The sequence below is a fragment of the Syngnathus acus genome, chromosome 13, assembly GCF_901709675.1.
Source record: "Syngnathus acus chromosome 13, fSynAcu1.2, whole genome shotgun sequence".
NCBI classification, from domain to species: Eukaryota; Metazoa; Chordata; class Actinopteri; order Syngnathiformes; family Syngnathidae; genus Syngnathus; species Syngnathus acus.
The window spans coordinates 14,968,255-14,990,529 of NC_051098.1; the positions used below are offsets into that span (position 1 = coordinate 14,968,255).

Sequence of the window (22,275 nt, forward strand, 5' to 3'; positions counted from 1 at the left end):
CTGGTGTATTCCTGTAATAAATACATAAGTAAAATCCTACTTTATGTGTCAAATGACGCCTTTTAGTGGACGTCAGCGTGTCATTGCAAATGAGTCCACAAGGCGGAGACTGACGTAGGCGGCGACGTCTCTCCTGGTAGGTCGAAGAAGAGAAGGGGGCGGGGCTTCTGGCAACACAACCAACATGTCAACATGCCGGAATCCTGCAGAGAAACACAAACTGAAGATAAGGGAAGACAAGGGCCACAAACACAGCGGCAAAACACGGCGTCACACAACATCGTGGCTACTATCTCTCAGTTTGCAGATGATAATCTCACACTTGTGCGGGTAGGAGCCTCCTGAGCGCGGAAGTCGTACAATATGATTGGCCCATTGTTGTGAGGACAAGCCGGTCACAACATTAGACACACTCGTGCAGTGTAAAAAGATCCAAATACAAAAAAATAACAGTTTCAGCTAACAATATTTTTAGATTGTAGTTTTATCACACTGACAAAACGTGTGTTTTGTTTTCTGAAAATACATCCATCCTTTCCTTGGGGAGAACGCGCAAGCTCCATTCCTTCCTTCCCTTGAACGCAACTTTCTGCTGATGACATTGTTACCATCATAACCCATCTCTTGTCTCACACACAGAGCTTAAGTGGTGGGCTCGCTCTTACCGGGGTGATTCTAATAGCAAGGAGCATCAAATTGGTAAGAGTTCAAACAACACAACAGCTTCTCACACAGGGAAACACTCAAAGTCTTTTGGAGTCCAGACCATATGTTTTTATTTCCACTCTAATGGTCTAGATCACCAAATTCCAAGCAGTATCTGAGATCCCCGCTCGTTTCGTGGAGAACAACATCAGCCTCCGCGGGAGAGTTCATTCCGTCAAGGAGCAAAGCCTCCAAGTGGAGCACGTACCCATCTTCCTGCCGCTGCTGTCACCTCTACTTACAAAACACAAAGGTCATGCGCATGACATGACAACCCGCTCCGTCAATATAACGGGTCACAAAGCAAATCATCAAGATTGCTTAATGTAGGAACACCAGCTTCCTCTTCTAATGTCACTTTGACATTTGTTGTGCCTTTTAAGCACATTAGGTCGATTATCAAATCATGGTTAGCGTTACCGTGGTAAGTGTCCAGTTCATGCGCTTCAATGCGTTCATCTTGTCTGGTCAGGTGTGTCCACGTCAACCTTGCTGGTGAACCTCGCCGGTGTGGATCTGACCGCCGACGGCAAGTTATGGCTGCAGAGGAACGTCCGTCCCTCTCAGACAGTGTGGTTGAAGCTGATCAGTCGACAGGAAGACACGCTGCACTGTTTTGTGGCACACAGTAAGGTGAAGAAGACCCCCCTCCATCAAATAACCCAATATTTGAGCTCATTGTCCTCCCCTTGTTGTCCAGCAGGGGGCGGCATGGGCTCGCTCCATGAACGAAGAGGCCCTGAGACTGGGTCTGGCCCGCAGGGCTCCTATCAACGGGCTTTCGCCGGACACTCGCATATTCTGGCGTCTGCACAAGCGGCTGCACAGGGCAGAGGTCAAAGCTGAGAAGAAGCGTCTGGGTTTTTGGAAGGAGGAGAGCCGATGGGAGAGGGCCGTCAAGGCTGCATTCAAACTGATACGGAGAATCTTTGGGAGGACCTGATTTGTAGAACATTTTGATTTCTTATTTTTCCGAAAATATTTTCTCATATTATTTGCTGCAAATTGTTGCTTGTATGTCGGAACAACTTACACGCGGGGGTCACTTGTATCTCAAGGCGCCATTGTATCCTTAACTTTTTGTGCCTAATGTTTGTGTGTCTCTGGATACTACATGGTCCACTTGCCCCTCCTATGAGATCAGTGTTGCTATAGAGCCACTAAATGTGAAACACAAAGCCTACTCAGGGCAATATTGGCCTTGCTCAAACCCCATGGGAACTTTGTGTGTGTATGTGGGGGGGAAAAAAAAGGGGGGGCGGGGGAATCCTAATAGATGCATTAGCGCTGAAACACGAGATGGAAATGATGCCCACAAACTGATGTGTTTTGCTTAATGAGAGTGATCGCTAACAAGCAAATTTTCTGTCTAAATGTGTTTACAAAATGACACCACGCAGAGGCGCTTCTGCAAATGAGACCACAGTGAGTTGTGTCCCGTGAGAGTGCACCCAAGCACTCAATCCCAATGGGCACACAAGGAGATTAGAGGAGGAGGAGGGTCACGAGGGGGGGGAGATTTTGGGTAGCCAAGCACAAAAGACCAGAGAGGAGGAGTCACCGGGATAAGGGAGAGGGGGCAAAAGGGGGTGTGAGTAGCAAGGAAAGAGGGAGTGTGGGGGGGGGCGTTGATGAATCAACCGGGACCTTCCTTTGTTGTGCAAATGTCGCGAGTGACTGTTAAAGGCCGGAGAGGCTCGCCCATTGGCTGGATGGGTTTGAAATTGTAAGGTGCATCTGTGCGCTGCCAGACTTTGAACTGTCACTCCGAAAGCGGTGGGAGGGAAACCACGGTCCCGATCCAAAAATGAGAGTCCACAAAGAACCAAAAGAGGTTGAAAACGTGTGGACAAAAAGTATTGGGACGTGTGAATGTTACACCTACAGGATGAACGAATAAACACAATGTGCTTAAAAAATGGTGACTGTGTTTTTTCTTCTCTATCAGAGTTGTCTATCAGTCCACTCCGCTTCCGCCACTCCATGTTTTCCGAGTCACGAGTGTTCCCACTCCAGGAGGAGCAGTGTTTGAATAAGGCACCATGCTTGAGGTTGTGGTGCTGGTGGTGGCTGCTACCTTGCCCACACACACCAGTAAAGTCTGTTGGAATAAGCTTCACATGTGACGGCAAAACACCATCCACAGACTTTTTTTTGACAGTTGAGATCTACTCACCATGGATGGATAACCTGAGGATGGAGTGCTCTGCTGAGGATGTCAGGACTTTGTGAGGGAAGCTGTCAAGAGCTGAACAAGTAAGATAAAGAATGCATGACATTTACTTTATGAGTGGACATTTTGGATTTGAATGTCTGTTGAATAATATCCACACATCATTAGTTTGAAGCCCAGCGTGCCTATTTGGTATCATAATTTAGTGAATCAGAGAGAAAAACGTCATTTGATACATTGTTGTGATTCTTTCAGGAGGCCTAAACGATGCAATTGTCGTTTTGTATTTTTTCCCACAAATTAACGGTTGACTGTTGAGCTCACATGTGGCTTGTCTTTGGCCATTGTGCCTCAACAGCAAAGATTTTCTGCTGCAGGGCAGCTTAACAAAGGCCTTTATTACACTCAGCCGGTAGCCATCCCAGAGAGAAGACGCGGGGGCACTCCCCCAGCCACAGAAACCCGACTGAGTCCTTGGGGAGTTTGATTAGAGCGGACTCTCTGTAGTTGGATGAATGAGGGAGAATGAAAGTGACAGGAAACAGGCAGAGATTTAAAGTAAAATCATTTTTGAAAAATACTCAAGTGAGTCAGTGTCGTCACCCAGCCACGTGCACTGGCAAGTAGGGGTGCGCAACCTGTGGCCCGTGGGCCAAGTTTGAAATCGCAATAGTGAGGAGAAAAATTACACTGGTTCACATAAAATTTTATTCACAGACGGCTTTATGTCAACCTAAACATATTTTTGACAGATTTCAAAAATGCTTTTTTTTTTCCCAAGCACAATTGTTTTTTTTGATATTTTCAAATGTTTTTGTTTCTAAGTTTGACATTTTAAAATCTTGAAATATGTGTTTTATATACATTATAATTTATAGCTTTGGTGTTTCAGGAATAAATTCCACCTGTTGCTAACCAAACAATAAACTTGAAAAATGTATCTGCATATTTGATTATTATTATTATTATTATTATTGACCAGTTTATTTTTCAAAATATTTGAACCCTACAAAATATAATGAAAAAATATGACTAAAAGATTTATTTGTGTTAATAATAATTTTTTCTTTTAGTCATATTTTGTATTCTCCACCCGTGCTGTAAGAGACCTTACGCATGTATGTGTGTGTGTGCGTGTGTGTGCGATGGAATGTTTCAGCCGTAAATTGACTCCCTTGTTGTGATGTGAGCGAACTATTGTGAGCAGTATATCAGTTTGCTGGTTTAGAGTTGTAGGAGGCGTAACGCGAGCCGCTGCATGTGGGCGCTCTCGACTCTCATGAATAACTCAGGCTCCACAACCCATGTTGGGACCGTATTTATTTCGAGGGAGAAAATAAAACATGACAAGTGAGTTAACGTGATTGCATAAGTGTGCACACCCTCAGCTCTTGGGCTGTTCTCATTACAAAACAACTCCCATAAATAATGCGATTGAATTAAAACTTGATTAATTTCTTTTAGTTGTCAGTGCATACAGTCCAAGGTAACGATTGAGATGCTAAACTGAAGTCTGATGAGATTTACATGATGTCACATGATTAGAACTCCAAGTTTACTTCAACTCAAATTTAAAGCAGCACCTTTGTCGCTTTGTTTTAACGGCTCCAAATGGAGAACTTTGGACCTGGCTATTTATTATTGACTTTATTCCCCTCCGCACTTCCTTGTACTTAAATTGATGTCACTTTGTGACTGCTAAGCTTCTGAGATGGCTATCTGGACGCTCTGTAATGTGACTCTGACCCCTCCGTAACCTTGCTGCTTCTTCCAGGTTTGCTCTGTCCCCTTATCAGGTCAAAGAGCTCCGGGAAGCAGACCTGGCTTGGCCCTATTCATTCCATCTTGCTCTTGACAGCTTTACAATAGGATACTCAGAATGAATGAAAAATGGCTGACATTTGCTTAATTTGCAAATAACAGATGGTGGCATAAAATGAAGTGTGCTGGCTTTGTGACATGTGTTAGAATGGGAGGGACAGATGCAGCTTCTTTTGTGCCTGCATTTATTAGGTCATTGTTTCAATGCATGACCGTAATGGGCCACTTGGGCTTTTGTGGATGTGACATGCAACCTTTGAATTCCCATTGCTGTCTGTGTATTTGCAAGACAATGGTGACTTCAAAAGACAGTGATAAATTGTAAACAAGCACTTTTAATGAGGTCAAACATCCACTAGGAGTTAATCCTAAAGTGTGTTTAACATATTTTTGATCTATGTGAATTTATTATATCTAGTAGTTTTTCCAACCAATCACAGCGCACATGAAGACAAAACAGTCACACTCTCATTCATAGACACATTTAGACATTAATGAACCTAACATGCATAATTTTGAAATGTGGGAGGTTTTCTTAGAAAATGTACTGTATATTCAATGTTTACCAGCATTTTTTGAAGAATTTTGTGACTTATTTTTTTGCTCCATTTATATATATTATATTATATTATATTATACATATATATTTATAGTTGCAGATTTTCTCCATGTTGCACAAATGAATGGTGGCGGTCGACTGTATAATAAAAAAACATTAAATAATTACATCTGTGACACACACACACACACACACACACACACACACACACACACACACACACACACACACACACACACACACACACACACACACACACACACACACACACACACACATTGCGCTTAGTGGACAGTCAAAGGAAAGCACTTGGCCTTTGACCTCTTTAAGCAGACTTCCTCTCGGTTCAGGAGACTCCAGACGCTAATAACTCACTCGGACTCTTTGCCCTTTTAGATCTCCAGTGTGTTTGTGCTCAGTGTGTGAACGGGGGAAGTAGTACATCACAGCAGGACAGACAGGCGACAGGTGGCGAATGAAAGGTGATCAGAAGCATGTACAGTGATGGAAAAAGAGGAGCAACATGAGAGTTGACATAAACGAGAACATATGCTAAGAGTGGCATGTGGAAAATCAGCGTCAATCAAGACATGTAGACCCCCGATGGCCTTTTAGCTGTCCCTGTCAGTCATTTATTATATCTGCATATTATGTTTTCCCTGCCAGATCATTTGTAACTAACATCTTCCACTTGATTGTCCTTTTTTTGAGGTGGTTCCACGTGTCATCATGAGCGCCTGGGTGGTGAACAGAAAAGGGGAGCCGCAGTACCGCCGCCATTTTCTGACCAATAACAGCGTCTCGCAAGGTAAAAACCACTGCCGGGTACTGTTAGAAATTATGTTAAATTATTATTATTGTTCCTATTATTTTGATGTGTCTGGGATTAAGTTTTTAATGGAGCGCCACTCATTTTAGTGTGTACCAGGCCCAAATCGTGTCACTCATATCTAAAAAAAAAAACTGAATATGACAAAGCTTTGCATTCATCATATTTTTTAAAATCCATTTTGCGTCAAGTTTTCAGGATTTTGTGGTTCTTAAACAATTGTCGCACGCATGGACGCGAATCACTCCACGTTTGTTGTCAAAATAATAAATTCACATAAACACACAGCACAACAGCGGCAGTTACAGTCAGACCCGGCGAAACTCCCGCTCACTGTCAACTAACTTCCGGGTACAGAGGATCCGTTACAAACGTCACACACTGTCCATGTTATACGCAAAATTATACATTGTACAACAATAACCGTATGTATCATATTGTCAAATAATAATTAACTCCGACTACCAGCAGTATTGCGAGTTCTGATCATCATCATTTCAACGGCGTTACTCACCTGTAACACACACCTGTAACACACAGCACAACAGCGGCAGTTACAGTCGGACCCGGCGAAACTCCCGCGCACTGTCTATTAACTTCCGGGTACAGAGGACCCCCGTAGTTGTCCCAGGTGCCTTATTTAAAACAATAGATACTAGCCACTGCTAACAATACAGTACTATTTGCATATAACGTGTTCAGAAACATATTCACAAAGTAATTCAAAAAAAAAAAAAAAATTAACATGGCGGATGAGTATGAATGTCCATTCAAATGTCTCAAAAACCACCTGACTTTTCAATAAAATCTTAGCGAATTCTTCGATTACATGGTGCACATCACAAAATGAACAGTAGAGGGCGCCGCCTCTCCACTTTTTGCCTGTTTACGTCTGCTTAATGGCAGGTCACACACAACAATAAATCAGCATCATTTGAAGCTATTTAGTCTGAATTGTGAGCGTTGCTCACAAATCTGTTGCAAATCTCTGACGCTTTGCTGCATACAAAATAACTCGATGCTATTCAAGTTGTATGTGTTGATGGTTTACCGTGGAATGTGGAAAACGCGGCTTATAAATAAACGATAATGCAGGTATTTTTTAAATAATAAATCTGCCGATAAAGAAAATGAAAGGCGAGGCAATGATTGCGAGAACGTCTGCAGGGTCGGTAGCATGTACACAAACACACGTGCACACGCATACACCAAATGCACGCGCACACACAGAAGTGAGCAGTCACATTGGTGTTCAGATGGCTTTTTTTCTTCCAGACTGCACTAATCGATTTACCGACGACATCTGCGGCTGACTTTTTGTGTTGAAGCACAACTGTGTCGGTGTGTGCACCACATTAATACGTGTGTGTCTATGTGACTTTATAATTGTTCCCCTGCATCCAATCCTAAATTAAATGGCTTTAATGTGAACTATGCCGTGACCGAGACTAATGTAGAGGGTTCCCAAATAGGAACACTTTCATCATGGTGATGTCTCCGGGATACGCGCGCGCACTCACGCACGCGCACACGCACAAACACGCACTTCCAAATCGCCAAATAAAGGCAGGGGGAGACATGCAGGGGGAAGACACAACATCACAAAAAATGGGTCACTGTTTTGGCGCATTGGTGTTTATTTTTTATTGTAAAAAAAAAAAATCAAAATAGTATAGAGTGACTCACTCACTCACTCACTCACTCACTCACTCACTCACTCACTCACTCACTCACTCACTCACTCACTCACTCACTCACTCACTCACTCACTCCCCCGCCCCAATGGACCCCCGATGTGATCCCAACCTGAATGATGGGAGACATCCAAGTGTGTATTCTTGCGCATCTTCTATCGTCCTTTTTAGCACGCACGCGCAGGCACACACGTTCTCACACACGCACTCACGCACTCGTGGGTCCGTGGAGCGTGTGAGAAATCGGCTTACACGCGCTGAGGAGGGGATGCGCGCGCGCGCGCTGTCTGTGGATGTGAGCCCACACCGCACACAGGAGCCAGGTGTCCAGAAGCTCGATTTCCTTTTTGTTTATTATTTTATTATGATGTAGAAAAAAATGACCAAATCATAATTTGAACCGCTACCAGACATGGGGGACTAGTCGCGTGTTTTTATTTATTTATTTAAATAACCAGTTAATACAATGCGCGACAATAATGGACCTTAAAGCGCATGGAGGGATCTTGTGAGAGAACTCAATGGCAGAACTTGAAGTTTGCAGGAATCTCAGTTTGGAAAGGGGTAAGTCAACAGTCTTGTGATTCTGATTCCCAAGATTCAAGTGAGTCATGTCGTTCCAGATGTGCGTAAACTCTCCATTGCGCACGCATAGCGATGGAAGCCTTGCGCTGTTTTGACTGTTGCTGCGAGTTTGCATTACATAACATGCAACAATGCGACGCCAACTAATGATAGCAAAATGTATGTCAGAAAATGTCCCTTTGGGGCGTGCGTGTCACTAGGGGGCAGGAAAGCCTCAAATTCTCCGCCCACAGGGAGCAGTAAATGATGTTCGAGACTCATTGCTGCATTTTTGGAAGGGGGGGGGGTCACGTGACTCATTTCACCATTTAGGACAATAATATAGAGGCTCATCTTTTTTTGCGTGGTCTTTCTTTCATTTTGTTGTTGTTCCAAGGATGGGAGTAGAAAGTCTTATCATCCCCCCCACGCACCAGAAATGGCTTTCCCGTGTAAAATATGCTTGTAAAATGTGTCTCCTCCTCCATTCTGATGATGATGATGATGAATCTCAGCACGGTGCCGCTCTCTCTCGTCTCGCTCTGCGTTGCCCCGGGCCAGAGAAAACAGCGAAAAGACACCAGGGGATCGCGCGCATCCTCTCTTTCCCGTCTCCTCGCCTCTCGTCTCCTCTTTTGAGTGAATTTCTTTCTGTTGAGTCTGTTCTGTTGTGTTGAATAATGCAAAGACCAACCAACAGCTGGCATTTAATAACCCATCCGACAATTTTTTTTTCCATACAGTGGCAGCTCTAAGGTTTGAACAGAAGGGATTGCTTTTAAAATAATGGAATGAATCATACACGATTACTTTTATTAACAGCAGGTGATGTTTGAAGCCGCCAGGCCGCAACATATCGCCCCAAATAAATCATCATCAATAAATACAAACGAAGCGTTTCCATGAGCAAGCTCATCACAATTAAAATCCAATGCACGATCCACCTGTTTGAATGGGAGCACTTGTGCTTTGACATCCCCCTCACTTCATAATAACCCACCCGAAAACTCGGCCCTGCTTATTAACACATCTCAGTCTCCCTCCACGCCTCTTCTCGTGCTCCTGAAGATCAGTCAGTTTGCTTGACAGAGCGGCTGCGCTGCCAAAGATACTATATCTCAGTGTGCTCACACAGCCAAGCAGCCTCACCGTCTTGGCGAGGAAGAAAGAGCAAAAGCTCACAGGGGAAGTCAGCATCAGTATGTGCTGACACACACACATATGCACATGCACGCACATGTACACACGCCATAATGAAGACTTCAGTTCTCTCACTTTGATGTCAGAACTCCTTCACTCAGGGAGCCCCCCCACCAGCATTGCTGCAGCACAGTCGGTATACACATATTATCATGCTGCAATAGTCACGTGTTTTCATTTTATTTTGCGGATTCCCCAAGGGAATCCTAGCAACTCATTTGTAGGATTAGCAGAGGTGTGTGTGTGTGTGTGTATATGTATTTTAGCGAGTCATTTCCCAATGTTTCGCAACCTTTCAAATGATTGTCAAAAATACATTTTTTGTTGTTGACCAAAACAAGACAGACAAAATCAAAATATCAGCTTATGTTTAAATAAAAGTACATCTGCATCTAATACTCAACAACGAATAGCGCCAAAGACTGAATTTTTGATTTGAGCGGTCTAACCCAAAAAAAAAATCAGGGAGCTGTCCATGGTTGAAGACTAGTCAACGTGAAGCTAAGTCGTGTGCTTCTACTAAAAAAGTCTTCCAGTTCCATTTAAAAAGTGAGCAGCAACATTTTGAACGTATGAGGGAAGAATTAAAACATTACAGAGACCAGATTAAAAAATAGATTCCCGTTCTAATATTAGTTCATAATGACGCAGAATTATCAAAGTACGAAAATAGAAAAAACCGAGTCATCAGCTTTATACTGACAGCCATATGTTGGGGATTCCATCACTGAATATCAACAACTAGATTTGAACTCATTCACTCCCATTGACAACTATACACGTCAAATATTCATTTTAACAACGCTGGCTATGAACGAGTTAAGACGTCTGACATGTTTGTTGAGTACCTTTTATCAAATGCAATTTTGAAACACTTCTCATACTGTCTGAATGGAAAAACACCAAAGCAGAAGGCCAACCCTCGGTGTTTCCCCGTGTTTATCCTAACAGAATCCCACTGCCATCGAAAACATTTGCGTGTGTAACGGACAGATGGGTGACCTCACATATCCCACATGATTATCCCGGTACATTATCATGGCTGTTATGTCACACAGCGGGTTGTTATTGCTCCGGTTGACCTTCTAAGTGCAGTAGACTAGTCCATGTGCGCATTTGCTTCGCTTTATCATCATCTGCTCAACAATAGCACTTTAACTGGCACAACCTGAGCTTCAGTCAAGGAGGTGGGAGGATGGAGAGGAGAGTGGATGACCAAGAGGAAGGCGTGTGTGTGTGTGTTCCGGGAAGGAGATGAAGGTGCTGACACACATCAGAGGATGAGGGGAAAGCAGCGGGAGCTCCTCAGCCTCTGTTTGTGCGTTGCGGCAAGGATGCTCGTGTGAAGTGTCTATCAACTGACTTTTTGGACAACTTTTTTGGGGTTGTAAACTTTTTTTTTTCTGAGGAGGGAACAAAATGGAGGAAATCTATTTTTCACTCTTTGGTCCCAGCGCATACAAAGGAGCAGCTTCTTTAATTGGCGGCTCTGTGGAGAAATCGGCGGTGTTAACCGTTGCGACTTTGCTGGCGCGCAACGTTGAGAATGTTGCCGGCAACCTGGCTACACCCCCAAAATGCAGATTAACGCTCATAGGTGAGCATGTTAAAATCTCGTCTTGTTCTTTCTGTAATTGTGTGCACTGGTGAGTCAAATCTGGATTATTCTGTTGTTCATTTTACTGTGCCGTTTCAAATATTTTGCTTCCCTCACTGGGCTATACATCGGTTAAAAATATTACAATATTCTGATGTGTATTAAAAAAATGAGTAAGAAAAATGTAATTAGAAATAAAAATACATCAGATATTATTCATGTCAATATAAATATAAAAATTCAGACAAAAAAAATACATAAAATAAATACAATAAAAAAAGAAGACTAATACATTTATTTATTTATTTATTTATTTATTATAAATACAAGATTTAATCAAAAATAAATATTTTAAACAAATTGGGCCTAGAAGCTAAAGCTAAAAGTAGCTCCAGATTTCTGAGCTGTCAGGGCTTTTTTGAAACAATTGCAAACGTTGCAATATTATAATTCAAGTCTTTTGCATTTGATTGCATCACACTGCCCATGCGTCTCACAACGCGAGCATCCGGCCGCTCACTTGATATTTTGTTTGCTGTCTACTTCGCTCCAGTCGGATTTAACAGTGTGTATGTTTGCTGACAAACATGTTGCATATTGATAATGTGCTCGGCATGCTGCTGCCGCTGCTATTTAAAACAGTAAAGGAAGAAACAGAAGCTCATGTTTATGCATTGGCAGAATCCCCACGACGACGGCGCGGCTCTCGCTTCCCGCCATCTTTGATCCTGCGTGAGGTGAAGAGACGGACGCTCATTAGTTGTGCTGGCTGATTTGACGTCCATTCTGCCATCTGTCATGGACATATTTTAAGCTATTTGTCTGTCAGTCAAAGTGGATGGATTAAAAACAAGGTAGCGAAACTTCAAGTTGGAAAGGCTGAACTTTGACCCCAGGTCTCCATTGGTTGATGGAGGTTTTAGTTCACGTTATGAAAAAAAAAACCCATCATGTGAGATTTCACCTTAGTGAGCATGCAAAAGATTTGATTGTGATCCCAAATGATGCTAATTGTGTGTGCTAATGTGATCTTCTTTGTGTGGATCAGAGAGAGGACAAGCTTTGTTCGATCACATCAATGCTATCCGCTCTCTTATTCAAATATGTTTGAATTTGCCGCTTCAAAGCTCTCATGTGCTATTTACTCCCAGGGTCGGTAAAAGTCGTCTAATGTCCATACTACCGATGTCGACATTAGACATCAAGATGGCAAACTGTCTGCACATGTACGCCTTGTTCTCGATGGGATAAATCAATGCGTACTTGTACATTCTCTTTCATCCTCCCCAAAGAATATTTAAACACAGAGGAAATTTGACCGTTCTCCAGCGATGGCGGTGCGAGTTAGTTTTTGCCCCCACCGATGTTACATAATTGAACGTTGCACCAGACTCGTGCGGTTTATAGCCTGAAGCCAACCGAGATACGACACCCAGAAGAATACGTCGTCTCTCTCTCTCTCCGGATCCGGGGACTTTAGATTGTAGATCAATAACACGACATTTTCACTTTGACCGCGGTTAGGAGCCATCTGTTAATGAAGCCGCGGGCTTGAGAAGATTGAGCGAGATAAATAACACACTCCGCCTATTTCCTTATCTCTGATTAATTCATTTTGTGTGTCTGTGTCTTCATCATCCTATTATTTTCCTAAAGGCTTCTAACCATTAGCCATATTGTTTTAGCTGATGGAAGATAGCCACGCTAATGCTGCAAATATTTGACTCGTCACTCAGTTTGTGAAGTTTGCTTTCGTATAAATCTTATCTCTCCGAGGACTTGACTACCAAAGTGGTTGTTTCCACGTGGTCCACATAACCTACCTCAGATATTTTTATCCATGAGGAGAACAAAGAAACACCCCAGTTACATAATACAGACTATGGCTCTTGAAGTATTGCCGTACTCTTGTCAGTCTTCCCGTTGCACCATTCTGTTTATTTTTTTAATTTATTCTTTTGGAACCTATCCTCTGCTTTTGTGCTCAGGCCAACGCGATAAGAGTATTAACTTGGCGCCAACCATTGGAATCTTGTTGTTTTAATTTCATAGATGGTGTTTTGTCGTTAGCGTCTGTTTCATTGGTGGTCCTTCAACACACCTTGTGTTTTTTTTTTTTTTTTTAAAAGTCCAATAAATGCGTTTGTTTACGTAACATGCGTTCTGAACTGTGTCCACAGACGAATAGTTTATCATCTTTTCTTAAGTGCTTTGCTGCCATCTTGTGGTGTTCATATGCAATTACAAACTAGTACATACAGAATGCATATACTGTAATGTATGCCGCTATAGGTGCTACTGTTTTGGTTAGCAACAGTCGGTTTAGCCGAACTGCCTCAAACAGAATTTTCCGTTGGATGCACAGGTGTACCGAAAAGAACATTCGCTCCTTCCAATGTATTGAATGAAGCTGAGACGTTTTGCTTCCTCCTGCCCGGCGAGGCTTGGATGTTCTTCCTGTGCATCAATGACTCTGTGTCTCGCTTCTATGAGCTGCTTTCAGGGCTTCCTCTCAGTGGCCAGATAGATGGCCTTGTGTCCACACACAGCAGCGTCTCTGTGTGAGCGTCACACTCTGACCTTGCCCACGTGGAGTGAGACCAATTAAAAGACAAATAAAGAACACACACCTGTACCTTTTGTGTCTTACAGTCATTCATCACTCTTATATATATTTTTTCCTCATTTTATTTGGATAAAAATACATGTGTTTGTTTCTTCTGTCCAGTGGAGCGATGCATGAGTGTGATGCAGTCCGGGACACAGATGGTGAAGCTGAAGGCGGCATCCAAAGGGCTTGTGAGGCTCTTTTACCTGGATGAGCATCGCTCCTGCATCCGCTGGAAGCCATCACGCAAGAGCGAGAAAGCCAAAAGTACGTTTGCACAACACACGCTCGGACGAACGCCGACGTACATGGCACAGTCCGGGTATAGTGTTTATTCAAAGGGGATTTAAAAATACATAAAGGAAATGGAAATAAAATGAAATAAAAATTAAATAATAATCAAAATAACAAATCAAATTAAAAATTAAATCTTGAAAATTACTAAAATAATAAGTGATGTCATCCTCTTATTTCACCTGAAATGGCTGACAAGTTGTGTGAGTGTGTGCGTGTGCGAGTGATCTTCACTGCTTCCACCGAGAGGATTATTTTTTTCTCTTCAACATCAACCCACAGAGACGCCTATGGATGTGTACAAACATGTTGAAAAATGACACTGTTTGCCACTGTCAGCATTCGATAAGCCTCTTAAATATGTCTACTAGGCGCCGTTATGAAACACACACTCGTGCCCTGTCCGCTCCAAAAATGTGTGCGTGGGATGTAAAATGATGCGGCCATATTGTTACTGTCAGCCAAGATGGAATTTTGGAGATGAGAATTTGCCAGGGGGGGGGGAATCATTCCACAATGGATGGTGACAAAAACATTTTGGCTCAAAATCAAATCGAGGAGCTTTATAGGGTGCATCCAATATGGCCGGACAATAAAAAGAAAAAAATGAAAAGGCTTTACTTGATTTGAATTCATTTTTTTCCCCTTCTATAATCAGGCCAAGTGGAGGGTACAGTTACACAGCCAATTGTGATTATTTAGCGTGATTAGCTGAGTCGTCTTAATTTTCTTTTTTGCCTTCCCTCTCCCTTCCCGCCAGTCACCATCGACTCGCTGTACAAAGTGACAGAGGGCGTTCAGTCGGACATCTTTCACCGGCATCCCGAGGGCAGCTTGGACCCGGCGTGCTGCTTCACCGTCTACCATGGCAACCACATGGAGTCACTGGACCTGGTCACGTCCAACCCGGACGAAGCTCGGACTTGGGTCACGGGCCTCCGTTACCTGATGGCCGGCATCAGTGACGAGGACTCTCTCGCCAAACGGCAGCGCACCCACGACCAATATCCTTTTTTACGTCAATTTATCGGAGATGATTTGATTGTCGATAGGTGCTGCTGTTTTGGTTAGCAATAGATTTCAAATAGGGGGGGATATATTCAACCTTTGGAAAAATCTTCTTAACGTGCGTGTGAGGTGACGTGGATGAAGCAGACGTTTGAGGAAGCCGATAAGAACGGTGACGGCCTGCTGAACATAGACGAGATCTACCAACTCCTCCACAAGCTCAACGTCAATCTCCCGAGGAGGAAAGTCAAGCAAATGTTCCAGGTGTGAGGAAAAACACAGAGTCAACCTCATTCTATAAAATTCGGAGTCGGTGTACCTAATGAAATGACCTGGCTATAGACCATTACCAGATTAAATAATGACACTTCTAGGTCAATATGCTCACCTTTCTTTTGGGTGTGGCGGTACGTTCAACACGCATGAGCGATTTTATGGTCTTAGGTGAGATAAAAAGTTTTATGTGAGGGGAAAAAGGCGAAAAGTAGTGGAAGAGTGTTAATTTTTAAAGGTGAAGTCACACTAGGCTAATGTCAAAGCTCCACGTGGGACATTAGTGATGTTTCTGAAGAGGATCACGCAGTGCTGCAGTGCAATGCTAATGACCATCAATGTCTCACTTTATTAGGAACTCAAGCGGAACGCCTAACAGATCATTGCGCTTTTCGTCATCGGTATTTTTTTTCCCCCGACAGTCTTCAATGATTTGTGACATCACTTTGGCTTGGCGGTTTAAAAGCCTCACTTCTTGCCTGGGAAAAAAAAAAATGATGGCATCAAAATAATTTATTGCCCAGTAATGAGAGGAACGAGGACGCTTCCATTTAGATCCTCACCAAAAGGATTTTTATTTCACGGAAACCAGATGAAGAATTTCTTCCTATTTTCCCATAAAGCTCGGTAAATGCCGAAGGCCTAAACATTTTTGGAGAAGGCCATCATGTGAATTCTCTCGGCGAGCTCATTCAGGGTTGTCGTGGGATGGAGGGATTAGCCGCCGTTATTAGATCTCCTGCCCCGTGAGATCCAGGTGATATGAGGCGGTCGTCGGCGGCGGCGAGCTGTCATCGAAGGTGGCGGACTGGAACGAGCAATGAGGCGTACTGAAGGGTGTCCTTAGGCAGCGTGTGTGGTGATAGGAAAGGAAATCTTGCACTCAAATAGTTATTATACACACAGAAAAGGTGTGTTCTCAATGGTTGACATTTGTGAAAAGGGCAGAATGTAGATAAAATCGATTTCATACACTGGTAATAAGGGTTTTCCAAACTGAGGGTTGGGGCCCACAATGGGTCCCTGAATTAATTTTTCAAGGACGCTTCGTAGAATTCATTTAAAAAAAAAATATTGATGCTGAGGCATACAAAGTGATTTTTTGCCGATAACGGCAAGCTTGATTATGTTCTCATTTTGAAAAAAATTTAGACATATCTGGAAAGCTTTCATTGAGTCCTTTGATTTGCTCTGTCACTCAATGTGGTTTGGTCCAAATCGATTTTTGACCGTGCAGCTGGCGGCCCAAAAAAAAACAATCTATGAATTTATTGTACATATTTGGACTTGCTGCTACTTGACTAAACTAGCCTAACCTTGAAACGTTTGACCGACGTGACTTTTTTCCCGCCCTCAGGAAGCAGACACAGACGATCAGCAGGGTACGCTTACGTACGACGAGTTTGCCGTTTTCTACAGGATGATGTCCATGCGACGGGACCTCTTCCTGCTCATGATGGCCTACAGTGACAGGAAGGACCACCTGACGGCCGACGAGCTGGCCAACATGTTGCGCTCTGAGCAGAAGGTGAGCAAGAATCAACAATTGAGCCCAAATTGAAACATGTTGCTAACCAAAACAGCAGCTGATGAATCTTGCATTTTGTTTTGCAGATGGTAAACGTGACTCCGGAGTACGTGGCAGAAATTATTGACAAGTTTGAAATATCGGATGAGAACAAACAAAACAGTGTCATGGGGATTGAAGGTGAGTCTTGTATTATTTTTACGTACCGTATTTTCCGCACTATAAGGCGCACCTAAAAACCTTCAATTTTCTCAAAAGCAGCCTTATAATCCGGTGCACCGTATATATGGACCAATATTGAGCCACTACAGCAGGCGTGTCCAAAGTCCGGCCCGCGGGCCAAATGTATATATCTTATATTCGGACAAAGTTTTAAAATGGGCCATTCATTGAAGGTGCGCCTTATAATCCGGTGCGCCTTATAGTGCGGAAAATACGGTATTCATATTTTTGCGTCCAAAAGCTGCTTGGAAAAGGGCGTTGGGCACGTTGACGTTTTACCAGTAGGCTTGGCCGTAAATAATTCGTTCTTCAGCGAGCATTCGCCCCAGCCTTCAGTGTCACGGCGAGTGCCAGCTGAAGACGGGCGACGGAGCAAAGAGGCGTGAGAAAATTGGGAAGTCAGAGTGCGGCATGACAGGCGACGCGAGGAGGTGTAGGAGCGAGACTAATGTCATTGTTGCTGATGTAGGAGTCTGACTGCTAATGCCTGCGGGTCTTCAACATGCTCCTCTGCGACCAAAATAAACTTTGACCACTAATATTTTCAAATATTAGACAGAAGCCTGACAAGATTGATGTCTAGTATTTTTTTTTTTCTTCCTCCCAACGTTTTGGAAAGGCCACAGTTGGCTGATTCTTGCTATTCCTGTCTCATTCTATTCACCTCCCTCTCCGGATAAATGAAAGCTTTCTTTCCAGCTTTGTGAGTCCTCATCCGTTATCTCTAAAAGCCTGCCCCCTCAATAATGTGTTTTTTGCTGGATCCTGAAGATGAAGACATGTCACTTCTGCACTACGCCGCATTTGGACAGGAATGATTAATATACTCCGTTACTGTAGTGCTCCTCAATCAAGAGCTCATCGACCGGTACAGATAAATTTCGATTTTTTTTTTTTTTTGTGGGAGCGGAACATTTATGTCCTAATCAAAAATATACATCACCCATCCTCCATACCTATAAATAAATAAATAAATAAATAAATAAATACATTTTAATGAGATTCGATGAGATTTGAAAGTTTCTTGATCCAGGTAAACAACAATTAAAAAAAAGTTAAGGTTCAATATTGAGAGAAAAAGATGTCGGTGGGATATTGTGAGGAAAAAAATGTTACAAAAAAATGAATATGACCAAAATCCAATATTAAAGTGGTAATACCATTTTAAAAATTTAATAAATCTGAAATTACTCTGGAGTATTATCAAGAAATATTTGAAATCAAAGAAAAAAATACAGTCATTTTTATTTTTTTTAAATACAATACAAGACTTGTTGTTTTCCTCCCTGTAGGTTTCACGAGCTTCATGCGCAGTCCGACGTGCGACATTTTCAACCCGCTGCACAACGAGGTGAACCAGGACATGGACCAGCCTCTGTGCAACTATTTCATCGCCTCCTCTCACAACACGTATCTGACCGGGGACCAATTGCTGTCGCATTCCAAGACCGACATGTACGCCTGGGTTCTCCAATCCGGCTGTCGCTGCGTGGAAGGTTAGTGGGCGTGGCTCAGTGATGTCACAGAATCTTTTTTATCAGATCCGACCAACATGTCTTGATTCAAAGCATCATCTCATATCAGCCCTTTTGATCCACGAGGTGTGTTTTGCCTTCCCTCTCTCCGCAGTGGACTGTTGGGACGGTCCAGATGGTGAGCCGATGGTCCAGCACGGCTACACGCTGACTTCCAAGATCACCTTCAAGTCCGTCATCGAGACCATCAACAAATACGCCTTCGTCAATAACCAGTGAGCCAGACCGTGACATTTAATTATTCCCCAAACAACAATGACATTCTGTACACAAACATTCCAATTCCAAATGTGGTTTATTGCATTATTGAGCGTGCTCACTCGATCCACTTTCGTGAGTTTATGAAATAATCTTGCAAAAAATGCATTTATATAAAAGCAAGCGGCCGTCATCGATTCGAAAGTCGTTTAACGTTGGCTTTTGTGATTTTTGGCCATCATTAACATCGAAGTGAACCATCTGCTCATCAGAGTTTCCTCACAGGAGAGTCCAACGCCACCTCAACAAAACAATTTCTCTACCAGTGGCTCTTTTTATAAAGCTATTTATTTCCTTGAAAGCCACTGGCAGGCCGCACGGCAACGGATTCAAGCGGTGTAATTAAATCTCAAGTGGAGTTTCAATTTGGCAGCAGCTTGTCGGAGCAAAAATAGAATTGCATCGAGTTTGTTCGCCCGCTTGGCTATTATTTGGATCAATTGTCAGCTTGTTCTGTGTTCTCTGCGGCATTGCGTTGCGTGTCCAATTAATTGGACTAAGTGTTCCTTTTGCTTGTAGCTCATAATGCATGAAGCTAACGGTCTTGTCGTGTTCTCCAAGCAGGAAAGAGGTGGTGGTTCTTCACAGTGCTCACTTTTCTCTTACTCAGCATTTGTTGATATGCTGCAGGTATCCAGTGCTTTTGTCCATTGAGAACCACTGCAGCATCCAGCAGCAGAAGAAGATCGCTCAGTATTTGAGGGAAGTGTTTGGTGACAAGCTGGACGTCGGGCATGTGCTCACTAGAGAGTCCAAGACGTTACCTAGCCCTCAGAGTCTGCAGGGCAAGATTCTTATAAAAGTAAGTCAAAAGCAACACTGTGTATGGCATTCAAGCTAAAAAGAAACACGCATTTTTCTCTTTTTTTAAAAATGTTCTAAATTTTATTTGTTTATTTTTATTTGCATTTTTTATTTTTTAAATTTTTATTTTATTTTTTTATTTATCTATGAGCGCATGATGAGACTGCTAAAATATTCTGAAATCCATTTCTATGTAATTTGAAGAAAATATTACGAGCAATTCTTAGTATAAATCCCATTTCATGAACACAGTTATCAACACTGGTGCAGATTATCTGGCATTTATTTAATTATTCTGCTTTGGCAATGTTTGACATGCTAATTCAAATGATTATTAACAAAATAATAGAATTTAGGATGACATTAATTAGCTGTGCTCAATTTACTTCATAATACGAAGAAAAGGAGCCAATGAGTTTTAAACAGAGAGCCAGTTCTCAAAAAGATTTGCTGGATTTAATACAAAATATAATGCAGAAAAATGAATATTAGCCCGGAAAGTATTTGAATAAATCACCGTTTTAACAATACACATAATGATATAAATATTTAAAAACACCTCATATTGACGGTGATCTCTTTTACGACACTGACGCGTTCTGATAAAAAGCAGCAATATTTCCGTGGAAAAAAAAAGTCCTTAATATGAGCGTCGCATAAATAATAGAACCGTTCATTAAGTGGAAATGAAAGATTCCGTTGACAAAATCCCGTCGGTGCAAAAGTACATCTCAGTGCTCGTTACGCTTAATATTTTGTATCAAAATAACGGAAATCTCATTCGGTTGTCGTTTGACTCACAGCGGCCATTTTCCATTTCGGTGCCACAAAAAAAAATCATTTTTGCTCATAAAAACGGAGAGAGAGAGTTTTCTAGCATTTTCTGAGTGAAGAAAAGAATGCAGTGTTCCCCGGCAAAGAGCTTTCATCTCAGAGCAAAGACCTAAAAAGAGTCAAACAGCCTTATTGATTACCCCACAAAGCCTTTGAGTCCCCTTTAAACTCCTCGGCAGCTTCCAAGAGTACTGCCAGATAACGAAAAATGGCAAATAAGGAGAAGAGTGGTCATAAAACGTGCGTCTGCGAGGCCGCCGTGTCAACTGCAGAGGGCTGAAAGTCGGTCATTGATTTCTTTTTTTTCTTTTTTGTGGAGGAGCTCAGAAAATCTGCCTCCTCCCACTCACACCCTCGCTAATGGGCACCCGCTCGACCGGAAGAGCCTCTCTCGGGGAGCTTTTCTGAGAGTTGGCGGGAGTTCGTACATTTATGTTGATGTGGAGGAATATGCCGATGTCGGGGAAAAGGATTGCATGAGTCATTTGGAGGAGTACACCTCTGTTTATTTGAGTTTATTTTTTGCGCTGTTATTTTTAGAACAGGGGTCACCCTGGAGGTCATGTCATTTTTCCATGATCATGTATTTTGTGCCAAATATTTTGTTAAGGTCAAGTTTTATTATTTTCTTTTATTCTATTATTCTATTATTCTATTAATTCTATTATTCTATGATTTTATTATTTTCTTTTATTCTTTTCTTATTTTATTCTTTTCTTATTTTATTATTTCTTTGTTTTATTTTCTGTTTTTTTTTTCCTGAACAGGTGTTTTGAAATGCTAATTCTGGTTCTTTCCCTTGGACTGCGTTCAGGGCAAGCGCCTGCCCGCATATCTGTCCGCCGATGCCGAGGAAGGCGAGGTGTCCGATGACGACAGCGCCGACGAAATTGAGGATGACTTCAAGCTAAAGAACAGCAACGTGAGGAGAAAAAAAAATCCAGAATTTTCTTTTTTTAAACTTCAGCTCAGTGAGCACCCAAAAAATGCATTTTAGTAATTTTTTTACTGTTAAAAAATGGCACCATTGCAACCCTTCTTCCCAACCCTTTTTTTGTCTCAACGGCCTGCTTTATCGTCCTTATTAATATGACAAAAAGCAGGACAGCCCTCCAATTATTGGTCACATGGTTCCCTTGTGTGACTAAATACGGCAGCGTGCCGCCATTTCTAGCTGGAGGCGCGTGGGCCGCAGATGCCACTTTGGATGAGCCGAGTCCTTTTTTAAAGGGGCGGCAGCAGGTTTCTACTGACGCAGAGCTTTTTATTTATGTTGGAATATAGGGTGCTCATTAAAACCGCAAACAGATAAGCATTCTGGGCTGTGGACTAAAAAAGTTAATGCCAGCGGCTTGCAATACGTGATAATTACTTCCTTCCTTCCTTCCCGTGAAACAAAATTGTATTTTAAATCGCTTCCGAGTGCAGTGTTGGGCAGGCGCACTAATGAATTTAGATGATGCCGATAAATAGCGAGGAGGCCGATTGGGGAGTTGATGGTTGAGGCAGGAGCAGCTGCAGACATCTATAAGCAAATGATTGTAAACATCTTTCTATTATTTTGAGATAACAGTTGCTCGACATTTTTCAAGAAACAAATCCAGAAATGTGTGTTGGTGTGGTAAAATTGCTTGAATCCTTGAAATCTGAACTTTAAATATAACTTGGAAAAAAACTTAAAATTGTAAGAATAAGATATATATAATATTATAAATAGTAAGAATGATAAGATAAAAATATACTAAAATTATAGCAATTAAAAATAACTA

The 22,275-nt window shown here is 42.3% G+C and overlaps 2 protein-coding genes across 8 annotated transcripts in view; both read left to right on the forward strand.

Moving 5' to 3' along the window:
- The first annotated feature begins 164 nt into the window (after nucleotides 1–164).
- On the forward strand, nucleotides 165–2,003 carry c18h3orf33 (c18h3orf33 homolog (H. sapiens)). Its single transcript, XM_037267680.1, has 5 exons — nucleotides 165–330; nucleotides 640–699; nucleotides 799–958; nucleotides 1,178–1,338; nucleotides 1,409–2,003. The coding sequence occupies exons 1-5, from the start codon at nucleotides 193–195 to the stop codon at nucleotides 1,646–1,648; spliced, it is 759 nt and encodes a 252-aa protein (XP_037123575.1). The 5' UTR covers nucleotides 165–192; the 3' UTR covers nucleotides 1,649–2,003.
- Nucleotides 2,004–2,751: 748 nt separating this feature from the next.
- The window catches only part of plch1 (phospholipase C, eta 1), a 30,150-nt gene continuing 10,626 nt past the window's right edge, over nucleotides 2,752–22,275 (forward strand). For 2 of the 7 annotated variants that reach the window (XM_037267675.1, XM_037267679.1), the window contains exons 1-11: nucleotides 2,752–2,961; nucleotides 5,970–6,066; nucleotides 13,871–14,017; nucleotides 14,805–15,048; nucleotides 15,187–15,316; nucleotides 16,683–16,853; nucleotides 16,940–17,033; nucleotides 18,368–18,571; nucleotides 18,705–18,825; nucleotides 19,499–19,670; nucleotides 21,321–21,428. In XM_037267675.1, the coding sequence (XP_037123570.1) occupies nucleotides 5,988–6,066; nucleotides 13,871–14,017; nucleotides 14,805–15,048; nucleotides 15,187–15,316; nucleotides 16,683–16,853; nucleotides 16,940–17,033; nucleotides 18,368–18,571; nucleotides 18,705–18,825; nucleotides 19,499–19,670; nucleotides 21,321–21,428 (1,470 nt within the window). In that variant the 5' untranslated portion in view covers nucleotides 2,752–2,961; nucleotides 5,970–5,987. Of the gene's footprint in view, nucleotides 2,962–5,969; nucleotides 6,067–7,906; nucleotides 8,346–10,924; nucleotides 11,143–13,870; nucleotides 14,018–14,804; nucleotides 15,049–15,186; nucleotides 15,317–16,682; nucleotides 16,854–16,939; nucleotides 17,034–18,367; nucleotides 18,572–18,704; nucleotides 18,826–19,498; nucleotides 19,671–21,320; nucleotides 21,429–22,275 lie in introns of those variants that run through there. The other 5 variants (XM_037267677.1, XM_037267678.1, XM_037267673.1 and 2 more) reach the window with 3 other exon arrangements.